This window comes from Chlorocebus sabaeus, chromosome 12, assembly GCF_047675955.1.
Source record: "Chlorocebus sabaeus isolate Y175 chromosome 12, mChlSab1.0.hap1, whole genome shotgun sequence".
NCBI lineage: Eukaryota > Metazoa > Chordata > Mammalia > Primates > Cercopithecidae > Chlorocebus > Chlorocebus sabaeus.
In genome coordinates this window covers 67,966,741-67,993,342 of record NC_132915.1, presented here as the reverse complement: position 1 = coordinate 67,993,342, position 26,602 = coordinate 67,966,741, and the positions used below count along the sequence as shown (strand labels likewise).

The following is a 26,602-nucleotide window of genomic DNA, read 5'->3' as shown; positions in this document are numbered from 1 at the left end:
GGAAACTATCCTGTCAGATGACTGTAAGGATTGGTGATATTATAGAATGTCCCTGGAACATAGAATGCTCTCAGTACATGCATAGTGTATTGATTTTTATGCATCTGCCCCCATCTGAATGAAAGTTCACTGAGGAAGGGATTGGGGCTGTTCATGGCTATATCCTCTGTACCTAGAGCAGTGCCTGGCACACAGATGGCCCTCAGTATTTGTTCAGAGAAGGAACACATGCCATTTCCCTCTCTGCTCTGAGAGGAGAACCTTCAGCATTTTTCTGCCTACAAGATCCTTTGACCAATCCTTTCTCTGATGTGGAGGGACTACTATACAATGCCAACTAGACACAGAGGCCAAGGGCAGGAAAGGAATAAAGGCAATGGAGAAGTAAAGGGCTGTAAGGAAGTGAGATTGAAGGCTTAAAGGAAAGGACCTGCACAGCCAGCTCTCGCCCCTCTCTGCAGCCACCCAGCAACTGGAGGATATGGACGTGGTTTGGAACCACCCCCTCTTCTAAGCTGGCCAAGTTGAAGCAGAGACTGCATCACTGGATCTTTTTCTCTCTCCAGTGGGCTGACACAAGGCCTAGCCCAGAAACGTCTGCTGTCTAAGGAGCGGGTGGAGGTGGATGATGGCCAGGTCCCTGGAGACCGCCATTCCTGCCCCCGCCTCACTCAGACACATCCAACAGCACCAGCAAGGGAACTGAGAATTCACAGAATGGCACTTTATTTTAAGACTTGATTTTTTTGCCATGATTATCTACCGATTCTTCCATGATGGTATCATCTTCTTCAACAGTGACCAGGACCTTCTTGCCTACTAGATTAAAGATGTCTTCAGGAGGATAGCCTTTGGGCTCACCCACCTTCACGGTGAGCATGTCCATTGTTAGAATGGTGCCTTCCGGAATTTTCACTTTGGCCACCACAGACTTGCCCAGCTGTGAACAAAATGAACATTCAGTACCAGCTTCACAGAAGTAACTAGTGTACACTACTTTACATTCCAGGTCCCTGATCAGTCCTCCCCAGGCAGTACCTTGGGAGCAGGGACTCTGTTGCCACCTACGCTGCTCAGAATATCTCATACATGGCAGGAATTCAACCAGTGTAGATTGAATTCAGAGACTCAGAGGAGTGGCCTTTACAATAAAGTGCGAAGGAAAGGGCTCAGGCTGTGTAGGTGGAGCCAGGTTCAAATCCCAGTCAGTGGGATATAGGCCTTGTTTTAGTTTCTCTGTCAAATGGAAACTATCCTGTCAGATGACTGTAAGGATTGGTGATATTATAGAATGTCCCTGGAACATAGAATGCTCTCAATACATGCAAACCTGGTACCTCAGGGAACACCTCGCCTAAATGTTTCTCAGGGTTTACCTGCTCCAAGGGAGCCCAGACTTGACTTATTCCAGGGCCTCATTGCTGTTACATATTCTGGAGTCTAGGAGTAGTGGGGCCATGGGCTTCAGATAATTAGTGGAAGACTCTAATGTGACCCTAGGTGGCCAGAGAAACTGCTAAAGTTCCCTTTAGATAACATGTTTCTCCCGCTGCTGCTACCGGCCAGAGTGACACGCATTACTGAAGAGCCTGAAGAAGCCGACAGGGGTGGCAGCACATTCCTTCATCATTTAATTAGCCTGGCTCAGGGAGTGCTGGCCCTGACCATCCCTCTCGGGCCAGCCCATCCTGTTTCTGCACACGGCAGCAGAGCTGAGTGCAGTCCAGTAGGACGTACCTTCTCATTGCAGGCCATCTCACAGGGCAGCAGCTGCTTGGTTGGGGAGCCCAGGGCACGCTCCACAAGACGCACTGACCGCACCAGCTCGGCCAGTTCTCCAGGCTCCAGTGAGGCTGAGTGGTCACTCCCCTTCCAGGTCTTGTCCAAAGTTATGTGACGTTCCAACACCTTGGCCCCCAGAGCCACTGCAGCCACAGATATGGCTATGCCTGTTTCATGCCCAGAATAACCTATGGGAATATCAGGAAAGAGCTTCTGATATTCCTTTAAAATGAAAAAAGAAAAATAACGTTAAATATCATGGTGCTTTATGCATATTCTCCAGGGTCAAGTATATCTGGTTGAGTCGCGGTTTAGCCACTCACTAGTTGTGCAGCCAGGGGTAAGATACTGAGGTTCTCTGAGCCTCTCCTTCCTAGGGATGATAATAATACCTGCTGAGTGTTGCTGTAAATGCATGAGAAGCACTCAGCACATTGTAAATGCTCTAAAAACAACAGTTACTCTTACTACAAAGAATGCGTTTTAAGAATGTTTCACATTGCACAATACACTGAGAATAACAACAGAACTGTAAATTAATGTCTAACCTCATTCAAAAACCATCTGTCACATTTAATTAGCCTGAGCTGCTGAAAGCAAGTGTGCCACAAATATCATCAACAATAATATACACAGCCCAATCTCAAAACAATCCTTTGGCGGAAATGATAAATAATCCATTATGTCTAATTCACTGAATGTAACAAAAGACACTTTAAGATGGGTGAGTCTTGTTGGTGAGGGTGATCAGAAAGCTGAGTACAGTAGAAAGACTCAGGTAGGGTGTATTATTATTTTATTGTTATTTATTATTTCTTTTTGAAACAGGGTCTCGCTCTGTTGCCAAGGCTGGAGTGCAGTAGTGTGATCACGGCTCACTGCAACCTCTGCCTCCTGGGTTCAAGCGATTCTCCTGCTTCAGCCTCCCGAGCAGCTGGGACTATAGGCGCCCACCACCACGCCCAGCTAATTTTTGTATTTTTTAGTAGAGAAGCGGTTTCGCCACGTTAGCCAGGCTGGTCTCGAACTCCTGGCTTTAAGCAGTCCACCTGCCTCAGCCTCCCAAAGTGCTACCAGCGTGAGCCACATCACCTGGCCTCAGGTGGGGCTTCACAAAAGATTAGGAGGGTTACGTGGCAAAGGCCTTGAAAACCAGGCTTAAGGGTGTGTGATGGAGTGCGGATTGCTAAGTTTGGAAATTCAAATGCCCGTACTATGTGCAGGCCCAAGATGGGATAGGCTGGCAGAATAACTCCTGCAATGTGTAGTGTCAAGAGGGAGGACATGACAGCACCTTGAGTGGGGACAGAGATACACTGAAAAGGAAAATAACGGGTCACGTCTACTAAACTGTTAATTATCGGAATCTCTGTGGGATGGGAGTGCAGGTGATGTTTACTTTTGACATTACATGTTTCACAGAAATCATTTTTAAGCTTTAAAAATAACATGATTTAGATAAGCTATATGTGAAGCAGAAACAGAAAAAAGTGTAGGTAAAAAAAGAAAGTTTAGGTAAAAGGAGCAATGTCAGTTTTCAAAAAGGCTAACTTTTTAAAAGTTAATGGCTGTATAGCAACATGTAAGAAAGCTTATATTATGGGAAAAACAGAATATCAAATGCTATGCTGAAAGGAAAATATAAAAGGAAAACAACTGCAATATCAGGATTCTAAGTATATATGGATGGAGAGACAGAATTCCATTAATGTTACTATAATGGTTTTAATGATAATTACATATTTTTGAATGAAGTTAAACTTCCAGTGCTACAGGAGGAACTGAGAGAGATGGCATGAGACAGTAAGAGACAAAGGCCTAAGGGGACATGCCCGGGTTCTAGTTCCAGCTTTGCCACCAAGCTGCTGTGGGATCTCAGGCTTCCCGACTTGGGACTGGACTTCACCATCTATGAAATGACTGTGTAGGCAAAATCCTGGGAGAGAGTAATTTCCCTCAAGGCTGTCACTGTAATTAGTTTGAGCCTCAGGGATGCTAAGAATTAGAAAATAAGAGAGCCAGCAAATAACAAAGCAGAAAAAGCCATAAGTTTCAAGAAGGCCTCCTATAACTCAGTATGAAAAAAGATGAATATTTATCTGTACGCTAGTGCTCATAGCAGCATCACTCACAATAGCCAAAAGGTAAAACCATCCCAAATGTCTGTTGACAGATTTTTTTTTTTTTCCTAAGACAGTCTCACTTTGTCACCCAGGCTGGAGTGCACTGGTGCGATCTTGGCTCACTGCAACCTTTGCCTCCTGAATTCAAGCCATTCTCCTGCCTCAGCCTTCTGAGTAGCTGGGACCATGGGCATGCGCCACCATGCCTGGCTAGTTTTTGTATTTTTAGTAAGAAGGGGTTTCACCATGTTGGCCAGGCTAGTCTCGAACTCCTGACCTCAGGTGATCTGCCCACCTCAACCTCCCAAAGTGCTGGGATTACAGGCATGAGCCACCGCGCCTGGCCAAGAAAATTTCATTTATAGTCACCTTCTTTAGAATGTATGTGCTTCCTCAACTGTTTAGCTCAAATTTGATTTAGTAACAGCAAGACTGTCAAAGGATGTTCAAATTATAAAGTATGCCATGGTTTGTTAGAATTTTGGTTATAAAAAAGACTACGTCTTCCCCATAGTAAATGGCCCAAGAAGGGAACCCCCCCTCCTGCTCACCGAGATGACCCGCAGGTTGACGTCCTCAGGCTGGAGTGGGTATGCGCTGGTACACTGCAAGAAGCAGAAGTTGGGGTTGAGGGGCTTCACAATCTGATAGACTTGCTTCATGGTGTCCATCGACTGCATCCCGCTGGAGATCACCATTGGGCGACCTGAGTAATCCAGCACCAACACCATCAGCACTTTCTCTTTAGAGGTTCTGACTCTCCCCAACACATCCCAACTGCTGGTCTCATCATTCAACTGAACTCCACAGACATCTCTTAAAACACTGTGCCAGCCACTGTGGGGGAACAGAGAGGAGCTTGTTGGGTTCCTGCCTCGGCCACAGGGAAGGTGGGCTCCCCTCTGCCCCCCGACAGTGTTCTTGAGCAAAATGAACTGAATTAAAGAGGCAGAGGAATTTCACACTTTCAAGAGGAAAATGAGTATCTCATCTGATTAACAGGTTGTATACCATGGCAGTATAGTACAGTGAGTGCTGATTCAAGAGTGTGAGTGAGTGTGAGGTGCGGAGCTGCCACTTGTAGCTGTGCCTGGGCAGAGCACTGTCTGTCTCTGAGTCTCAAAAGCATCCCCTATGAAATAAGTATCAAGCATCATAATCAGACCTGTTTCAGTCCTAGGGGTGTTATGATGATCAAATGACATTGTTCATGTTGTAAAACCACTTTACATGATCATGGCCCACTGCAGTCTCAAACTCAAGCAATCCTCCTACCTCTGCCTCCAGAGTAGCTGGGGCCACAGGTATGCATCACCATACTAGGTTTTATATATACTGTCATATCCTTCTTACACATTTTCATTAAAAAATTTTCTAGGACAGGTACAATGGCTCACACTTATAATCCCAACTCTTTGGGAAGCCAAAGTAGGATCATTTGAATCCAGGAGTTCAAGACCAACCTGGGCAACATAGACCTTGTCTCTATAAAAAAATAATAAATAAATTCTTAAAAAAATTTTTAAATGTCTTATAAAAACTGTCATATTCTTAATTTATTTTCTTTCAACTTAGCATACAAAAAGTGGAAGTACAGGCTGATTGAAAAGAGGTTTCTGGCAGGGCACAGTGGCTCATGCCTGTAATCCTCGCACTTTGGGAGACCACGATGGGAGGATTGCTTCAGGCCAGGAGTTCAAGACCAACCTGGCCAACATAGCAAGACCCTGTCTCTATTTTAAAAAAATGAAAAGAGGCTTCTAAAATTTGTCTTCATGATATCTGCCTCAAAGTGGGCCACCATGAGGGGAATAAACATATGAAGGTTTGGACTCCCTTGGATTTTATGTCAAAAATTAGACACTTACCTTTTTTGGCTGTCTTTTCCAGATAAGGAAAATTATTAGTGTCTCCAGATCCAACTTTGAAAAATGGAACATTCAGTTCATGCAGGAATTCAACTGCCATCTACAAAAATCAAAGAGGGAGCTCCTTTTCACCATTGTTCAAAAACACTGTTGTCATGACAGGCGAGGAATAACATACAAATAGAAAAACTCCTCTTATGCAGCAGAGGGACTCTCAACAACTTGAAAGCGGGCAAAGATTTGTTCTCAGTCATTTCATTCAAATGCAAACATTCATTCTCATCCACCCATCCATTAGTCCAACAAACAACATTTGGTGCTGGTCTTTGCTGGTGACAAGAATCTGGAAAAGGGCCGAGTGCAGTGGCTCACGCCTGTAATTCCAGCACTTTGGGAGGCAGAAGCGGATGGATCATCTGAGGTCAGGAGTTTGAGACTAGCCTGACCAATATGGTGAAACCCCGTCTCTACTAAAAATGCAAAAATTAGCCAGGTGGTGGTAGGTGCCTATGATCCCAGCTACTCAGGAGGCTGAGGCAGGAGAATGGCTTGAACCTGGGAGGCAGAGGTTGCAGTGAGCTGAGATCGTGCCACTGCACTCCAGCCTGGGCAACAGAGCGAGACTCCTTCTCGAAAAAAAAAAAAAAAATGTGGAAAAGAATCACCTGGCCAAACCCTACCTGCCCCAGGGGCCCAAGGGCAAATGAACAAATATGAAACAGTCATGACCTAATCCTGACCCAGAAAACCAGGCAGTGAAAACGTGAATAGCCTCAAAGGCTTTCCCCTCTACTCGGCCAAACGTGTGGGAAAAGGGGCTATTTCAATCCTTGGTGAAAGGGGGAAAATGGAGCATTTTTTTACCCAGCCTTTATACAAGGGTCCATGGCTGGCAGGGCCCATTCAGCCCGAGCCCTTTCAGGCCTCAAAGCACGTTGCCCACAGAAAAGTGAACCTCAGTCACGTTTTCAGATATAACGTCACTGCCTGAGGTTACCTATTTAGGGCTCTTCAACATCCTTCTCTAGTATTCATCAACAAGACTCAGGAAACTGGTAAATGTCAGCAAATGCTTGCTGAAGGAATCAGTGGATCATAAGTTATAAGAGTAAAATCTCAGTTTGCTGTCAAATTATAAGAACTCAAAAACCTTTTATTATTTCTTTCCAGCTTCAATAAGGTATAACTGATATACTAAAAGCTGCACATAATGTATGTAATTTGGTGAGTTTGGACTTAAGTATACACTACTGCTACCATCACCACAGAGTAATAAACATACGCATCACCTTCAAAAGTTTTCTTGAGTCCTTCTGTTTTGAAGTTGGAAATCAAAAGTCGAAAAAATCAGTGTCTCTGAATGGTTCCAAATATCTTAGTTCTAAAATGATGCCTGTGACTCAGAAATAAATTAGGGCTTAATGACTTTCTCACACTTGATCACGTGCACACAAATCTTTCCCTCTCCCAGGGATGTTGCTAAAGTGAAATGCAAACTTTGATTGGTCTAGGACCGACCAACCGACCTACCTCCCCTTCCTCCCTCCTTTCCTAACCTTCTTTCCTTCCTCCCTCCCTCCCTTTCCTCCCTTCCTTCACTGTTCTTACTACTCTTCCTCTCTGCTTTATTTTTAACTTTTCTCCTTTCCCCTTCCATCTTTTTCTTTTCTTTTCTAGTAGAGACAGGGTCTTGCTATGTTGCCCAAACTGGTCTCAAACTCCTGGGGTCAAGCAATCCTCCTGCCTTAGTCTCCCAAGTAGCTGGGACCGCAGGCATGTGCCACCACATGTGGCTAATTTTTTTTTTTTTTTTTTAATTCGCTGTAGAGATGGGGTCTTGCTATGTTGCCAGGCTGTTCTGAAACTCCTGGCCTCAAGCAGTTGTCCCACGCTGGCCTCCCACAGCGCTGGGATTGTAAGCTTCAGCCACCATGCCCAGTACCTTCCATACCTTTCTACCTCACTCTTTCCTGTTTGTGTCTCGTAACACTGCTAACTAGCCCTAAGACAGAACTAAAAGAACATCAGTTTTAAATATATTTTTTGAATAAAGTCTAATTTGCCTACCCTTCTCACTCCATTTGGCAGATGAAGAGATTGCTTTCTGTTTAAAGAAGGAATCTTCCACTGAGTTTTCTTTTGTATAATGTCCACCTTGTGGGAGTGTGGTGTGGCCCTCCAGGGCATAAACAGATGCAGGAACCCCCTCAAGAGAGGGGCAAGGAGTGGGGACAAGTGCAGAAAAAAAAAAACTTTGCAGAAGCTTACTACAGAGGCTGTAAAATCTGCATGGAATTCTATAATTTTCAAGTAAGGAAAAAGGCCAATTCCTGCTGGAAAGGGAAGGGGCGCCTCATTTTGCCACCTCTTGGGAAGCCAGCGCCACCCAGTGGCCATTTAGAAAACTGCCACTCAGAGCCATCCTGCAAAGGGAATCTGAGAAATCTGGAAGATTCTTTCAGCCCTAAGACAGTATCGCTGTGCCTAGGGGCTGCTACAGGCTCGGTCAGCAACTGGTGACCCCTTTCTCTCCAGGGACTCCTTGACTTCCCCTAGCCTTCCCACCCTGCTATCGGGTTCCCTCTCTATCTGGGGTTCCATGCAGCCCGGCAGCGTCAGCACTCCTCTCTCCCTCCTGCCCCATAGCACAAAGTCTGTGGGAGTCTGAAGGGAGCTCAGCCATGTACAACTCTCCTCTGGCTCCCAGCTGAGTTCAACATGCAGAAATGGGTCCCATGGATCGCCTCATTTGGGAGAAACACTACCCTGCCTTAATGCCTTCTGAGGGTCCCAGTAAATCAACTTAGCTGAGTTCCAAACCCAGTGTTTCCCAAACTTACTCGACTCAGAACTTTTTTTTTTTTTTTTTTTTTGAGACGGAGTCTCGGTCTGCCGCCCAGGCTGGAGTACAGTGGCCGGATCTCAGCTCACTGCAAGCTCCGCCTCCCGGGTTCCCGCCATTCTCCTGTCTCAGCCTCCCGAGTAGCTGGGACTACAGGCGCCCGCCGCCTCGCCCGGCTAGTTTTTTGTATTTTTAGTAGAGACGGGGTTTCACCGTGTTAGCCAGGATGGCCTCGATCTCCTGACCTCGTGATCCGCCCGTCTCGGCCTCCCAAAGTGCTGGGATTACAGGCTTGAGCCACCGCGCCCGGCCGACTCGGAACTTTTTTAATTCTGGCCAGGCACGGTGGCTCATGCCTGTAATCCCAGCACTGTGGGAGGCCAAGGCAGGAGGATCATTTTAGCCCAGGAGTTTGACACCAGCCTGGGCAACATGGCAAAATCCCATTTCTACAAAAAATATAAAAATTAGCCAGGCGTGTGGCATGTGCCTGCAGTCCCAGCTACTTGGGAGGCTGAAGTGGGAGGATTGCTTGAACCCAGGAGATCGAGGCTGCACTGAGCTGAGGTCGTGTCACTGCACTCCAGCCTGGGTGACAAAACAAAAAACAAACCAAAAAAACCCTTTGATTCTAAATTAATGAATGAGGGTGGACAACACGTGCCCACAGAACCCCCTTTCTGTACTGTGTCCTGTGGGACACTCTGGGAACCGCTGATCTGAGTCAGGGGTAAGGAAAGAGAGGAGTAGAGCTGAGATTTTTCTAAAGTCCCCCCAATTTCCCCTCAGTTTTTGGACCCTGCAGGATAAAAAAGAAGCCCAGGCAAGGCACGGTAGCTCATGCCTGTAATCCCAGCACTTTGGGAGGCCGTGGCGGGCAGATCACGAGGTCAGGAGTTTGAGACCAGCCTGGCCAACATGATGAAACCCCGCTTCTACTAAAAATACAAAAATTAGTCCGGCGTGATGGCATGTGTCTGTAATCCCAGCTACTCAGGAGGCTAAGGCAGGACAATTGCTTGAACGTGGGAGGCAGAGGCTGCAGTGAGCCAAGATCACACCATTGCAGTCCAGCCTGGGTGACAGAGTAAGACTCCGTCTTAAAAAAAAGAAAAAAAAAGCCCACGGTGATGAGCTGGGGAGAACAGGGAGTCAGGGGAAGGGTGTAGCCACAAATAGGCTGGGCTGGCCTCAGGGCAGCGGCCTGTCAGAGGGCACCGTGCCTGGGACACAGGCAGGTGCTGGAGGGAAGGGCGGCTCTGCTAGGATGGCCACTGTGTGTGAGGGGAGCATGTCCCTCAGGAGTCACCTCTTTGGTCATGCCTTCCATTTGCCTTCTCAAAAGAACTTTCCTTTTAGACTAAAGACATTCTGCTGTTTCACCTGAGTTTCACAAGCTTGGTGCAACTTTCAACCAGAAGCTCCGACAGTTTTCTTGGCCTTAATAAAATTCTGCCACACCTTAACCTTTCCTCAGCACACAGAGAACGCCCTAGAACAGCATACAGTGTGGAGAAAATATGCACTCAATAAATGCCTGTTTCTATAAGGAAGTTAGGGTAGGTAAACACTCGGAGCCACTTGCTAGGTAAATGCAGAACAAGGAACCATTCTACCTCCAACAGTTTGACAGACTGAGGTGGGTGAGGCTGAGGTGGGTGGATCATGAGGTCAGGAGTTCAAGACCACCCTGGCCAACATGGTGAAACTCCATCTCTACTAAAAATACAAAAATTAGCTGGGAGTGGTGGTGGGCGCCTGTAGTCCCAGCCACTCAGGAGGCAGAGAACTGCTTGAACCCGGGAGGCGGAGGTTACAGTGAGCAGAGATTGTGCCACTGCACTCCAGTTTGGGCGACAGAGCGAGACTCCGTCTCAAAAAAAAAAAAAAACAAAACGCACTTTCCCCTCGCTGCCTGTGCCCTAGGTCAGGCAGGAGACTAGCTGGGGACAAATGGCATTCCTCATCCAGAGAAACCTACCTGCTCAAATAGGCTGAAGCAGAGAAACTCCAAAGGGTTCTAAGCAACAGAACAGCCATCGCTGGGTGAGTGCAGACCTGGCCCTGTGCTGACACCCCACGGGCTTAACTCCCTGAATCCTGCAGATAGCCCCAGATAGCCCCAGGAGCATCTTAACAATCCTGTTTTTACAGATGGGGGGCCACTGCGGCTCCAAGGTTACATGAGGAGCCCAAGCCACACAGAGTGTGAGCACCAGGAGCTGAGCTCAGAAAGCCTGGCTCTAAAACACACATCCCAGACACCAAGCAAATGGGCTGCCTGGGGAGCAGAGGGAAGGAAAACCAAGAGGGAAGCCCCGCTACGAACACCAGACTGACTCCTCCCTATCACCCAACCACTCCGGGTTCTCAACTGATGCCACCTGCAGGGCAAGGCCTAAATAAGTGACTCCGCCTCGGCAGCCTCACAGGGCAAGGAGGCACCTTTCTCCTAGGTCGGATCCAGGAGCTCAGGGAGCTTGTGTTTCCAGGAAATGTGGACAGAAGCTGAAAAGTCCCCATTCCAGGTGCCAGTCACCTTGATGACATCTTCCCTGGTTCTGTGCGGACTCAGGATATCAGAATAGGGAGAGTCGCTGGATGGCAGCTGGGTCACACACAGAAAAGGAAATGGAGGCCCAGGCAGGGAAGGGGCTCACCAAGGTGACACTGAGAGTTAAGGGCAAAGTCAGGGCAAGCACCCAGATGTCCCAGCCTCCAAGTACCCAGATGTCCCAGCCCTTAGCCCAGGTTGCTTTCCTTAATTGTGACTAACACTCAATACTGATTGTGTACTATGCTTTATATTAACCATCACATTTAATCTTCACTTTCCCTCCCAGATAGGTTCTGCTACAAAGCCCACTTTACAACTGAAGAAAACAGGCACAAAGAGGTTAAATAACCTCCTCATGGATATACCAGAAATGATAGGCAGAGCCATATTCAAACTTAAAAATCTGACCCTAGAGTCCATTTACTTGGCCACAGGGCCATATAGCCCACATATGGGCCACATAGCAGAGGTATGTACCATAGAGCTGGGGTGTGCATCATACAGTCAGGGGTATGTACCATACAGCTGAGGTGTGTACCATATAGCCGTGCCATCATCACAGAGCCAGGGTACACACCACACACCTGGGGTATGTGTAAACAGCATTCAGCATGGGATCTCAAATGTTTTCATCTTTAGATTCTTAAAAATTACTGAGGAGGCCAGAAGCAGTGGCTTACACCTATAATCCTAGCACTTTGGGAGGCCGAGGTAGGAGACTGTTTGAGGCCCGGAGTTTAAGACCAGCCTGGGCAACATAGGGAGACCCTGTCTCTACAAAAAATGTAGAAATCAGCTGGTCGTGGTAGCGTGGACCTGTAGTCCCAGCTACTAAGGAGACTGAGGTGGGAGGATCGCTTGAGCCTGGGCCATCTAGGCTGCAGTGAGCCATGAGTTATGACTGTGCCACTACTCTCCAGCCTGGGCAACAGAGCAAGACTCTGTCTCAAAAAATGAAAAAAAGTTACTAAAGAGTCTACAGATCTTTTTTTTTCTTTTTGATGTGGGTTTATTTACTGAATTAAAAATTAAAAAAATTAAAATTGTGGCTCATGTCTGTAATCCCAGTACTTTGGGAGGACAAGGTGGGTGGATCACCTGAGGTCGGGAGTTTGAGACCAGCCTGACCAAATGGTAAAACCCCATCTCTACTAAAAATACAAAAATTAGTTGGGTGTGGTGGCAGGTACCTATAATCCCAGCTACTCAGGAGGCTGAGGCACAAGAATCTCTTAAACCCAGGAGGCGGAAGTTGCAGTGAGCCAAGATTGTGCCATTGCGCTCCAGCCTGGCCAACAGAGTGAAATAAATAAAATAAACATTTTAAATTAAAGCTGGGCATGGTGGCTCACACCTGCAATCCCAGCACTTTGGGAGGCCGAGGCGGGCAGATCACCTGAGGTCAGGAGTTCAAGACCAGCCTGGTCAACATGGTGAAACCCTGTCTCTACTAAAAATGCAAAAATTAGCTGGGCATGGTGGCACATGCCTGAAGTCTCAGCAACTTGGGAGGCTGAAGCAGGAGAACTGCTTGAACCTGGGAGGCGAAGGTTACCGTGAGCCACAGTTGTGCCACTGCACTCCAGCCTGGGTGACAGCGAGACTCTGTCTCAAAAAATAAAATAAAATAAAATTGCGGAATCTTTTCTTAATTTTAAACACTGAATTTTGAGATAATGGTAGATTCACTTGCAGCTGTAAGAAAGAATACAGAGAGATCCTATATACTCTTCCCCCACTGGTAATGTCTTGTAAAACTATAGTACAATATCATGACTGGGTGAATGACGTTGACAAAGTCCACCAATGTTATTCAGATTTCACCATTTCTACATGTATTCATTTATGTATGCCTATATTTAATTCTATGCAATTTTACCCCATGCACAGACTCATGTGACCACTGCCACGGTCACCATACAGAAGGTACCATGATGCCACTGCTACAAGGATCCTTCACGTCACCCCTTTATAACCACATCCCCTTCCCCTTACTAACCTTTGGCAACCACTCATCTGTTCTCCATTCTCATAATTCTTTTATTTCCAGAATGTCATGGAAGCAGAATCGTACAGTATGCACCCTTCTGTGTATGCTGCTTTCTCACTCAGCATCATATCCTTGAGATGCATCCAGGCTGCTGCACGCATCAATAGTTCATTCCTGGCTGGGCATGGTGGCTCACACCTGTAATCCCAGCACTTTGGGAGGCTGATGTGGGTAGACCATGAGGTCAGGAGTTTGAGACCAGCCTGGCCAAGATGGTGAAACCCCATCTCTACAAAAAATACAAAAATTAGCTGGGCGCAGTGGCGTGTGCCTGTAATCCCTGCTATTCAGGAGGCTGAGGAAGGACAATCGCTTGAACCTGGGCAGCGGAGGTTGCAGTGAGCCGAGATTGTGCCACTGTACTCCAGCCTGGGCGATACAGTGAGACTCTGTCTCAAAAAAAAAGAAAAAATAGTTCATTCCTTTTGATTGCTGAGTAATACTCTATGGTACGCATGTACTACAGTTTGTTTCACCATTCGCCCGCTGAAGAACATTTTGCTTGTTCTAGTTTTGAGCTACTAAGAATAAAAGTTGTAATGACACTTACATACAGGTTTTTGTATGAATGTTAAGTTTTCATTTCTTTTCCTTTTTTTTTTTTTTTTGAGACGGAGTCTCGCTCTGTCGCCCAGGCTGGAGTGCAGTGGCCGGATCTCAGCTCACCGCAAGCTCCGCCTCCCGGGTTCAGGCCATTCTCCTGCCTCAGCCTCCCAAGTAACTGGGACTACAGGCGCCCGCCACCTTGCCTGGCTAGTTTTTTGTATTTTTTAGTAGAGACGGGGTTTCACCGGGTTAGCCAGGATGGTCTCGATCTCCTGACCTCGTGATCCGCCCATCTCGGCCTCCCAAAGTGCTGGGATTACAGGCTTGAGCCACCGCGCCCGGCCAAAGTTTTCATTTCTTTAGGGATAAATTACCAAAGGACAACTGGTGGATCATATGATAAACACATCATCTAGCTTTATAAGAAACTCCCAGTCTAAGTGGCTGAATTGTACAGTACATGAATTATGTCCCAATAAAGCTGTTTAAAAAAGAAGGAACGAAACTGCCGTACTGTTTTCTAGAGTGACTGGATCATTCTACATTCCCATCAGCAATATATGAATGACCTATTTCCTTTGTATCCTTGACACCATGTGGTGTTATCATTTTTTTTTTTTTTTTTTTTTTTTAAACACAGGATCTTACTCTGTTGCCAAGGCTAGAGTCTGGAGTTCAGTGGTGCAATCATGGCTCACCACAGCCTCAAGCTCCTGGGTTCAAGGAAGCCTCCTGTCTCCCTGCCTCAGCCTCCCAAGTAGCTGAAGCTACAGGCACACACCACAATGCCTGGCTTTTATTTATTTATTTATTTTAACAGATCGGGTCTTGCTATCGTTGCCCAGGCTGGTCTTGAACTCCTGGCCTCAAGCGATCCTCCTAACTCAGCTTCCCAAAGTACTGGGATTTCAGGAGTGAGCCACTGCATCCAGCCAACCACTTTTTCCTTTAACCATACTGACAGCTGTGCAGTGATATCACATTGTGGTTTAAAACTGAGAAATAAAGAAAAAAAAAAAGCTAAAATTGGCTGGGCAAAGTGACTGACACCTGTAATCCTAGCATTTGGGAGGCCAAGGCAGGCAGATCACTTGAGGTCAGGAGTTCAAGACTAGCCTGGCCAACAAGGTGAAACTCCATCTCTACCAAAAGATATTAAAAAAAAAAATTAGCTGGCCATGGTGTTGTGCACCTGTAATCCCAGCTACTCGGCTGAGGCACGAGAATCACTTGAACCTGGGAGTTGGAGGTTGCATTGAGCTGAGATTACACCATTGCACTCTAGTCTGGGTGACATAGTGTAACCCTGTCTCAAAAATAAAAATAAATGAGAAATTTTTAAACCACATAAATAGACAAACACAGAAGAAAAAATAGATAATTTAGACATCATCAAAATTAAAGATGTTTGTAATTCAGAGGACACTATCAACAAAGTGAAAAAGGGCCAGGCATGGTGGCTCATGCTGGTAATCCCAGCACTTTGGGAGGCCAAGGTAGGCTGTTCGCTTGAGCTCAGGAGTTTGAGACCAGCCTGGGTAACATAGTGAGGCCTTGTCTCTACCAAAAATACAAAAATTAGCTGAGTCTGGTGTCACATGCCTATAGTCGTGGCTACTTAGGAGGCTGAGGTGGGAAGATTGCTTGAGCTCAGGAGGCCAGGGTTGCAGTAAGCCGATATTGCACCACTCTGCACTCCAGTCTGGGCAACAGAGCAAGACCCCGTTTCAAAAAAAAAAAAAAAGGAAAGAAAGAAAAGAAAGTGGAAAAGATAACCCAAAGACTAAAGGTTTTTACAATCATTTATCTGATAAAGGACTTGAGGACTTGTACTTAAAATATATAAAGACAATTCATTGGAAGGATATACATGAAAAAATAAATTTCAAAAGAATATATAAAGAAAAATAATTCAATTTTTAAAACTGACAAAGGATCTGAATAAACATTCTTCCAAAGAAGATACGCAGATGACCAACAGGCATATGAAAAGATGCATCAGAGAAATGCAAATCACAACCACAATGAGACACCATGTCACATCCACTAGGATGGCTAGTATCAGGAGGTAATAACAAATGATAAGGATGTGAAGCAACTGGCACCATCAAACCCTGCTGTAGGGAATGGTGCAGCTGCTTTGGCAAACAGTCTGGCAGTTCCTCAAAAAAGTTAAACAGAGTTACCAGGTAACCCAGCAATTCCACTCATATGTATAATACCCAAGAGAAATGAAAACATGTCCATATAAAACCGGTACATAAAAGCTCATAGCAGCATCATTCTTTTTTTTTTTTTTTTTTTTTTTTGAAACGGAGTCTCGCTCTGAGGCCCAGGCTGGAGTGCAGTGGCCAGATCTCAGCTCACTGCAAGCTCCGCCTCCCGGGTTCACGCCATTCTCCTGCCTCAGCCTCCTGAGTAGCTGGGACTACAGGCGCCTGCCACCTCGCCTGGCTAGTTTTTTGTATTTTTTAGTAGAGACGGGGTTTCACCGTGTCAGCCAGGATAGTCTCGATCTCCTGACCTCGTGATCCACCCGTCTCGGCCTCCCAAAGTGCTGGGATTACAGGCTTGAGCCACCGCGCCCGGCCAGCATCATCATTCTTAATAGCCAAAGATAATAGCCAAAGAGTAGAAACAACCCAAGTGTCCACCAACTGACAAAAGGGTAAATAAAATGTGGTATAGCTGTAAAATTGAATTATGAGTTAGCCAAAAAAAAGAAACAAAGTACTGATATATGCTACAACATAAATGAAAACACAATGTTATATGAAAGTTATATGAAATGTTATATGAGTCAGACTCATATATTGTATGATTCTATTTATATGCAATATCCAGAATAGGCAAATTTATAGAGACAAAAATTTGAGGCCGGACACAGTGGCTCACACCTATAATCCCAGCACTTTTGGAGGCCAAGGCAAGTGGATCACCTGAGGTCAGGAGTTCAAGACCAGCCTGGCCAACATGGTGAAACCCCGTCTCTACTAAAAATACAAAAATTAGCTGGGCAGGGTGGTACATGCCTGTAATTCCAGTTACTTGGGAGGCTGAGGCAGGAGAATTGCTTGAACCTGAGAGGTGGAGATTGCAGTGAGCCGAGATCTCGCCACTGCACTCCAGCCTGGGCAACAGAGCAAGACTCTGTCTCAAAAAAAAAAAAAAAAAAAAACAACCCTGATAAGTCATTGCCTAGGCCTGGGAGAATTGGGGCAGCTGAGGAGTGCTGCTAATGGGTGGATTTTCTTTTGGGGGTGATAAAAAATGTTCTAACGGTAATTGTGTTAATGGTTGCACATCTCTGTAAATATTACTAAACACCACTGAATTGTATCCTCGATTGGGTGAATTGGATGGTGTGTCAATAAAACTGTTCTTTAAAAAAAAGAACACGCAACACACCTTCCATTAGGTGAGCTGCTGCCAAAGGCATGATGTCATCACACATCACCTAGCCTCTGGAAAACTCCACTATATACTTGTGAGAATGACAATGGAAAGGACAAATAACATTTGAGTATCATTATGGAAATAGTTTTGCCTTTGTGGGCCTCCTGAAAGGGCTCATGAATCCCCCAGCGGTTCCCGAACCACACTTTGGAAACCGCCTTCATATGCTTCTCATTACTCTGATTGGTTATTATTGTTTTTAATTGTCACTGCAATGAAATGCCCACATAACATTTCTCCCTACTATGGATTCAACACTAGGTAAGGTCAAGTTTTAGGAAAACTGTGTCCTGGGGAAGCAACTAAGGAGGAGGAGGGATGACAAAACTACTAAGCCTAATTACTTTTAACAAACAGGTTAGGACTTAGTCCTCCAAATGAAAGTGCTTCTCAAAGTGATTACTCTGGGGAAGGCTGTATGCTGTAATTGGACTTACAGTTTCACCTGGTTGGGGAGGTCTCAGAATCATGGTGGGAGGCAAAAGGTACTTCTTACATGGCAGCAGCAAGAGAAAATGAGAAAGAAGCAAAAGCAGAGACCCCTGATAAGCCCATCAGATCTCATGAGACTTATTCACTATCACAAGAATAGCATGGGAAAGACCAGACCCCATGATTCAATTACCTCCCTTTGAGTCCCTCCCACAACACGCGGGAATTCTGGGAGATACAATTCAAGTTGAGATTTCGGTGGAGACACAGCCAAACCGTACCACCCTGTCTCCAGGGGAAAGAAAAAAAAAAAAGCAACTGGATGCGGTAGCTGACACCTGTAATCCTAACACTTTGGGAGGCCAAGGAGGGTGGATCACCTGAGGTCAGGAGTTCGAGACCAGCCTGGCCAACATGGTGAAACCCCCTCTCTACTAAAAATACGAAAAAAAAAAAAATTAGCGGGGCGTGGTGGTGGGCACCTGTAATCCCATCTACTTGGGAGGCTGAGGCAGAATTGCTTGAACCCAGGAGGCAGAGGTTGCAGTGAGACATGATTGCACCATTGCACTCCAGCCTGGGCAACGAGAATTAAACTCCGTCTCAAAAAAAAAAAAAGCACCAGGAGTGACTAATACTTTAAAAGAATAATATTATTTAACCAGAAGCTAAACATTGTGATTAGTCTGTTGAAAAACAATCCTGTTTCTTTAGAGGACGCCACATACAATCTCAGGAACTCTCCCCAGGCCTTGAGTACGCCCAGAAGAATTAATACAACAATGTCCCTTTGGTTCTGTTGTTGATAAGACAATAGAAGACCTATTCCTTTCTGAATGGAGACTGCTATGTCACCAGTTCAAACTGAATTTGCCCAAACCCAGGTCTCAGATTTGAAACTGGATGCAGAGTGAGGCCCCTGCCCCAGGCTGCAGGGCAATAATTAATGGAAGATCAGCAATATATCTAAGTAAGCTTTTTATGTAGGTTTAAAAAAAAAACAAAAACATCTATCCTCTTACTCGCAAGGCAGCTCCTGGGCCCAAAGACTCTCCAGCCAACTTCAGTCTTGAACCGGTACCGAGCGTGGTGCAGAGACTCTGCTGAGCTTTCAGGCATTCACAGTGGGAATCTACGCTCTGGGAAGCCTGGGCTGCCAGTCAGGCAGCAGCAGCTGAGGGACTGTGGAAAGCACACTGCTCTAGGCATCAGATCTGCTGCCTCCCAGCACTTTGGAAGGCTGAGGCGGGTGGATAACCTGAGGTCATCAATTCGAGACCAGCCTGGCCAACATGGTGAAACCCCATCTCTACTAAAAATACAAAAATTAGCTGAGTGTGGTAGCAGGTGCCTGTAATCCCAGCTACTCAGGAGGCGGAGCCATGAGAATCATTTGAACCTGGGAGGCGGAGGTTGCAGTGAGCTGAGATCGTGCCACTCCACTCCAGCCTGGGAGACAGAGTGAGACCCTGTCTCAAAACAACAACAAAAAATAAAACTGGGCTGGGCACAGTGGCTCACACCTGTAATCCCAGCACTTTGGGAGGATGGGATGGGTGGATTGCCTGAGGTCAGGAGTTTGAGATCAGCCTGGCTAACATGGTGAAACCCCATCTCCACTAAAACTACCAAAAAAAATTAGCCAGGTGTGGTGATGCATGCCTACTCAGGAGGTTGAGACAGGAGAATCACTTCAACCTGGGAGGCAGAGGTCGCAGTGAGCCAAGATCACGCCACTGCACTCCAGTCTGGGTGACAGAGCAAGACTCCATCTCAAAAAAAAATTAAATTAAATTAAACTGAGGAAACTTTTCTTTTTTTTAATTTTAAACTTTGATTTTGAGATAATGGTAGATTCACGTGCAGCTGTAAGAAAGAACACACAGAAATCCTATATACTCTTCCCCCAGTTTTTTTGAGACTCTGTCTCAAAAAAAAAAACTGAAATAACTTCCATGTCCAAAAGTAGAGGAATGATTAGGTACAGCATGGTACATGCGCCAAAAGAAGTATTACGTTGCTATTAAAATATTTAAGCATAAGGTGGGGTAAAAGTTCGTGCTATAATGTTAACTGAAACAAGCAGGCACAGAACTCAATGTTCACTAAATAGTACCAGCAGGCAACAAAACAAGCATATAAAAAGGCTTCAGGAGGAAATACGTAAAAAGAACTGCTATAGAGGGATTATGGGTCAGTTTTTTCCCCTTTTTCTTGTTTTTGAAACTTTCTGTAATATTATTTTTACAACTAAAATTTTTTACATTTAAAAGAACACATGAAGGAATTCTAAGGAGGCAGGTCACAGAGCAGACGGGACCCGAGACCTGGCACCAGCTTGGTTTTGGCCAAGCCAAAAACCACCAGTGACCATCCTATAAGCCATTCCCTTCTGGACAGTGCCAATGTCCCCCCTCTCAAGTCAGTCAGTGCTAGTCAGCAAGGGGCAGACTCCAGAAGTGTGGTTTCCTTGCTCTATTTTTTTTTTTTTTGTAAGAGACAGGATCTTGCTCTGTCACCCAGGTTGGCGTGCAGTGGTCCAATCGTGGCTCACTGCAGTCTCAAATACATGGGATCAAGCAATACTTGTATTTTTTGTAGAGATAGGGTCTCCCTATGTTGCCCACGCTGGTCTTGAGCTCCTGGCCTCAAGCAATCCTTCCAGCTCAGCCTCCCAAAGCTCTGGGATTATAGGTGTGAGCCACCACACCCAGCCCCTGGTTTCCAGACCATTTTCTACTGGGAGAAACCTGGCCCAGCAGGGGTGTCCCTACAGCTTGGAGGGACTCTGGGATTCCAGTGTGGCTGACCCCTACTTCCAGAGACAACTTGTTATTGTTGTTATTATTTATTTATTTAGAGACAGTCTTGCTCTATCACCAGGCTGGAGTGCAGTGATGTGATCTCGGCTCACTGAAACCTTCACCTCCCAGGTTCAAGCGATTCTCCTGCCTCAGCCTCCCAAGTAGCTGGGACTACAGATGCACGCCACCACACCCCACTAATTTTTTGTATTTTAGTAGAGAAAGGGTTTTACCATGTTGGCCAGGATGGTCTCGATCTCTTGACCTCGTGACCTGCCCACCTTGGCCTCCCAAAGTGCTGGGATTACAGGTGTGAGACATCACACCTGGCTTTTTTTTTTTTTAAATTTGAAATGGAGTCTTACTCTGTTGCCCAGGCTGGAGCACAATGGCGTGATCTCGGCTTACTGCAACCTTCACCTCCCAGGTTCAAGTGATTCTCCTGCCTCAGCCTCCCAAGTAACTGGGAGGCACGCACCACCATGCCCAGCTAATTTTTGTATTTTTAGTAGAGACAGGGTTTCACCACGTTGGCCAGGCTGGTCTCGAACTCCTGACCTCAGGTGAGCCATCCGCCTCGGTCTCCCAAAGTGCTGGGATTACAGGCATGAGTCACTGCGCCTGGCCAGAGACAACTTGTTTTTAAAACAATGGCATCCTTCCCACAGATTCTCACTGGGCTTTGGCGCCTGCTAGCCTCTCCAGTAGTTGGGAACAGAAAAGATGAGCAAGGGCTGGAGCTGGGCCTAAGCCGGAAGTCACCAGGCTGCCTGCTGACCCTTGATCTGCTAAAGTGACAAATGACAGCGCAGCAGAGAACTCACCTCATCCATGCCAGAGGCAGTGAAGAAGATCCCAACCTCCTCAGCGTACCTCTGCAGCTCCCTGTACTGGTCATGGTTGAACTCCAGATGTCGTTTGTGCTCCCCGTACGTCTTCCCCCAGGAATGCTTTGAGGTGTATGGCCTCTCCAACGCTTTCCGATTAAACTTGAATTCTAGCTCACTCTTCTGGAATTTGGCACAATCAGCCCCACACTCCTACAACACACATTAGGACACCTTTCAGTGACTGTCACAGATTCTCAAAAAAAGAAAAAAATTCTGGGGCAACCGCTATGACATCACCATCTTTATTTATTTATTTATTTAGAGACAGAGTTTTGCTCTTTCACCCAGGCTGGAGTGCAGAAGGCGTGATCTCTGCTCACTACAACCAATGCCTCCCAGGTTCAAGCCATTCTCCTGCCTCAGTCTCCCAAGTAGCTAGGATTACAGGTGCCCACCATGATGCCCAGCTAATTTTTGTTGTTTTTAGTAGAGATAGCATTTTGCCACGTTGGCCAGGCTGGTCTTGAACTCCTGACCTCAGGTGATCTACCCGCCTTGGCCTCCCAAAGTGCTGGGATTACAGATGTGAGCCACCACGCCCAGCCTACATCACCATCTTTAAAAACAACATAGATTGACAGAGACTTTAAGGACCTCCAAGGAAGAGGAACAGAAAAGGCAAGAAAGTCTGAAAGGAAGAAAAGGTTGTTTGGAGATGGGAGGCCCCCCCCCCCCATTTTTTTCTCTTAACATGCCAAAAGAAAAAAAAAGGGGTTTTTTTTCCTTTGTTTTGCATTGCAAATATTAAAAATACTGGATCAAAGAATTAAGGAAGATTTAAAGTTATATAACTCAGCAAAGAATAGTAAAATCAGCACTGGACAAGAATTTAGTAAAGAAAGATTCTGGCTTAACTTTTTTTTTTTTTTTAAACGGAGTTTTTGCTCTTGTTGCCCAGACTGGAGTGCAATGGCGTGATCTCAGCTCACCACAACTTCTGCCTCCCGGGTTCAAGCGATTCTACTGCCTCAGCCTCCCAAGAAGCTGGGGATTACAGGCATGCACCATCATGCCCGGCTAATTTTGTATTTTTAGTAGAGACAGCGTTTCTCCACATTGGTCAGGCTGGTCTTGAACTCTTGACCTCAGGTGATCCACCCGCCTTGGCCTCTCAAAGTGCTGGGATTACAGGCGTGAGCCACCGTGCCCGGAGATTCTGTTTTAACTTTGACCCTAACTCTTGGATAAGTCACTTCCCAGCTCTAGACTCAGTTTCTCCATCTATATAAAAGCAGTTTGGGCTACCTCTAGGACGTGTAAACTGTTCTAATGAGGCCCTCTTAGGGACAAGAAAATCCGGGGACAGTGCCCTGTGCCTCTTTCTCTGATTTCAACAATAGCAACTCTGCTTTTAGCTGCTTTGCACTGGCACTTTTCTCCATGACATTTTCTTTGAACAGGTTACATGTCGAAAAGCAGAAAAACAAAAATGCCCCAGCCCCTAGGTGACTTCTACTGAGCAGAGACAATAATATAAAAGCTGGATTGTTTGACTATAAAAGCTATTAAAAAAAACACACACACACAAAACACTCAAGAGGTCAGGCATAGTGGCCCATGCCTGTAATCCAAACACTTTATGAGAGGCCAAGGTGGGAGGATTGCTTGAACCCAGGACTTCAAGACCAGCCTGGGCAACATAGTAAGACCCTGTCTCTGCAAAAAATGTAAAAATTAGCCAGGCGTGGTGGCATATGCCTGTAGTCCCAGCTACTCAGGAGGCTGAGGTGGGAGGATCGCTTGATCCCCAGAGGTTGAAGCAGCAATGAGCTATGATGGTGCCACTGCACTCCAGCCTGAACAACAGAGTGAGACTCTGTCTCAAACAAAAACAACCTACTCAAGAAAAAGAATAATTAAAACCCACTAAAGTCCTAACTCACTGCCATTTCTGTAGACACAGAGGTATTCATGCTATTAAAAACTTCTTGGGTCCAGAAATGTCAGTGCTGAGATCACTATTCTTGCTCTTTGACAAATCATAAGATGGTAAGGTCAGGACTTGATGCTGGAAAGTTTGAAGAACATTAGAACTGAAAGTGACCTTGGGCAACAGAGCTCTCATTGTCTAGATAAAGATCCCAAGGCCCAGACTAACCTGACTAAAGTTGCACAGTGTCTCTAGCAAAGCTGACCAGATCCCTTTCCTAAAGGCTGCAGCCACCTAGATTCCAGCTCAATGGAATTAGAGACAAGGTCTTGCCATGTGGCCCAGGCTGGTCTCGAACTCCTGAGCTCAAGCAATCTGCCTTCCTCAGCCTCCCAAAGTGATGGGATTACAGGAATCAGCCACTGCACCTGGTCAGTATAGCTTTGTTTCTATGGCTTCAATATCTCCAGATATTCTTCAGTATCTCCAGATATTTTTACAACTTTAGCATTCCAAGAGGAAAAACAGGCTGCTCCTTCAAATTAAGAGTGGGAATTTCCCTCTAGAAAACAATGTTGCATAAGAAAGGCTGGAGCCCTGTGGCTTAGGAGCAAAAACTGAAAAACCCCTTACTGTATTTATTATACTAGCTGTGTGTCCTTGCCTAAGTCACTTATTTTCTCTTAGCCTTTAAAATGAAATCGGCAGCATCATGGCATTGGGTTGTTGTAAAAATTACATGAGATGGTGCATGTACAGCATTTAGCTTAGTATCTGGTAGAGTAAGCACTCAAAAAATGTTAGCAGTGTTACTTTGTAAAGTATTTTTATGATTCAGAGGTTAGGTCCATAAAATCAGTCCCAAAGGAACAGTAAGGGCCAAGGGTGGTGGCTCACACCTGTAATCCCAGCACTTTGGGAGGCCAAGGCAGGCAGATCGCTTGAGCTCAGGAGTTCGAGACCAGCCTGGGCAACATGGCCAAACCCCATCTCTACAACAAAATTAGGCCAGCATGGTGGTTCACGCCTGTGGATCCCAGCTACTCGGGAGGCTGAGGTGGGAGAATCACTTAAGCCCGGGAGGCAGAGGTTGCAGTGAGCCGGGATCATGCCACTGCACTCCAGTCTGGGTGATACAGAGAGACCCCGTCTCAAAAAAGAAAGAAAGAATAAGAGAAAACCTGAGTGACAGAGCAAGACCCTATCTCTAAGATAGACAAATAAATAAACGTTTAAAGAACGTGTCACAAATGATACAAAATCAGTTGAGCAGCATTGATGAAGGGAAAGGAAAGACGGGGTGAGCTACCTCTAAACCAAAGAATCATAGTGCAGGCCAGGCCTTATGCTGGGGGCTGGGGTCGTAATGAAGAATATGGCAGTCCCAAGAGAAGAGGGAGCACGGAAAGCTATAAACATCGTATCAATAATAGCTCGCATTTACCGACTCCTATGTGCTAACTGCTGGGCTCAGAGCTCTGAGAATCTCATTTGATCCCCATAACAACTCCATGCGGAAAGAACTGTTATTATCAAGCCCCGCTTTCAAATGGGGAAACGGTTCACGGAGGCTAAGTAACCAGACCACTTTCACACAGCTAGTAGTGGTGGAGTCGAGATTTGAACTCATAGCCCCGGCTTTTAACCACTTCATATTCCACATACAGGGAATGGCGGGTGAGAAGAGACCACAGCAACTTCCAGGAACTGTCATTCCTGAAAGTAACTCTGTGCCGCTGAACAATGTCAGAGAAGAATTATGACGGGCTGGAAGGGGCCCAGTAATTAAAATCTTGAAGGCTACGTTAAAGGGTTTCCACTCTACCAGCGGGCAGGAGGGAGCCACAGAAGGTGCCAGGCAGGGGTAATGGTCTGATCAAGTCTGAGTTTTGGAAAGATTATTCTGGCACCAGAACGGGGAGGAAAGAGGTCGGGTTAGGAGGCAGCTGATGTAGTGCAGAAAGGTCAGGAGGGTGGTGGACGGGGTGAGGAAGAGGGATCCGAAGGATTCCGAAAACAGAACTCGCAGGCCGGAGGAGGCCGAACCAGGGTACCCAGCTGGGGAAGTCGTGTGGCCCTGGCTTCCCGCGGCCCCGCCCCGCCCGGCGCCCGGATCCCAGGTACCGGGAGCTCCCGCCTCACCTTGGCCATGCGGATCATGCGCTTGGCCACGTCCAGGTCGCCCTGGTGGTTCTGGCCGATCTCAGCAATAATGAAGCACGGGTGTTGCCCGCCCACCCAGCGCCCGGGACACAGCTCCAGCTCCAGCGGCATTGCGATGGCTCGGGGTGCGGCGCCTCACTGTCAGTCTGGGTTCGGCCGCCGCCGCCGCCGTCTCTACTCTGTTCTGTGAGCAGCGCTACAAGACCCACACGCCTGCCTGCCACGTCAGCCCGCGGACGCCGCTCAGCCAATCCCCTAGGCCCCGCCTCACTCCCGACAGCCAATCAGGGAGGGGGGCGGGGCGAGGAAGTTCCGCGCCCCTCTCCTGTGCTAGGCTTGAGGCTCGCTGCCCCAGGGCGTGGTCTCGCACCGTCGCGGGTTCCGTGTGTGCAACCCGGAGCAAGCATTCCCTGCAGGAGGCGGACGGCTGCCTGCGCAGGGCATAGTCTATGTCCAGCTCTCAGGGGAATGGGGAGAGCGCGCCCTATGGTGTAATGGAAAAACCACGGTTGCTAGAGTTAGAATCGCGGGACTGGATCGAGTCCAGCCTATGCCACTCACCAGCTCCTGCTCATATATACGTTACTCAGTCTTCCTGAGCGTTTTCTTTCTCTCTGAAGCAAAAAAAATGAAATAGAACTGTGAGATGACGTATAGAAACCCCTGATCACAATCCTTGGCTTGTAGTAAGTTTTCAAGAAGTGGCGGAGGTTCCTATTATATGAGAGGCAACAGGTTCGAGAAGTTGCACTGGCTTGTCCAAAGCCATCCAGAAAGCCAGAGCAGAGCTGGGACTAGGACCCGGGCTTCCCAGCCCCGGGCTCTTAAAATTCGCTCACCTGGCCCGGCGCAGTGGCTCACGCCTATAATCCCAGCACTTTGGGAGGCCAAGGCAGGCAGATCACCTGAGGTCGGGAGTTCGAGACCAGCCTGACCAATATGGAGAAACCCCATCTCTGCTAAAACTACACAAAAATTAGCTGGGTGTGGTGGTGTATGCCTGTAATCCCAGCTACTGATGAGACTGAGGCAGGAGAATCGCTTGAACCTGGGAGGTGGAGGTTTCAGTGAGCCCAGATCACACCACTGCACTCCAACCTGGTGACACTGCAAGACTCTGTCTCAAAAACAAATAAATAAATAAATAAATAAATAAATAAATAAATAAAATAAAACAAAGAAGATAGCAGTTATTTCCCAAAATAAACCTCCTTCTTGC

The 26,602-nt window shown here is 46.6% G+C and overlaps 2 protein-coding genes across 3 annotated transcripts in view; one reads left to right on the top strand and one right to left on the bottom strand.

Moving 5' to 3' along the window:
• TRIM14 (tripartite motif containing 14) overlaps positions 1-21,465 on the top strand; it is a 61,549-nt gene extending 40,084 nt beyond the window's left edge. The window contains exon 7 of one of the 2 annotated variants that reach the window (XM_007968624.3): positions 21,129-21,465. The gene's annotated coding sequence lies outside the window, so the exon portion shown is untranslated. Of the gene's footprint in view, positions 1-4,419; positions 7,071-21,128 lie in introns of those variants that run through there. The other variant, XM_007968625.3, reaches the window with a different exon arrangement.
• NANS (N-acetylneuraminate synthase) lies at positions 710-25,597 on the bottom strand. Its single transcript, XM_007968622.3, has 6 exons — positions 25,363-25,597; positions 21,285-21,500; positions 5,774-5,873; positions 4,457-4,611; positions 1,738-2,004; positions 710-940 (listed from the first exon to the last, which is right to left on the bottom strand). The coding sequence occupies exons 1-6, from the start codon at positions 25,492-25,494 to the stop codon at positions 731-733; spliced, it is 1,080 nt and encodes a 359-aa protein (XP_007966813.3). The 5' UTR covers positions 25,495-25,597; the 3' UTR covers positions 710-730.
• Between the last annotated feature and the right edge of the window lie 1,005 nt (positions 25,598-26,602).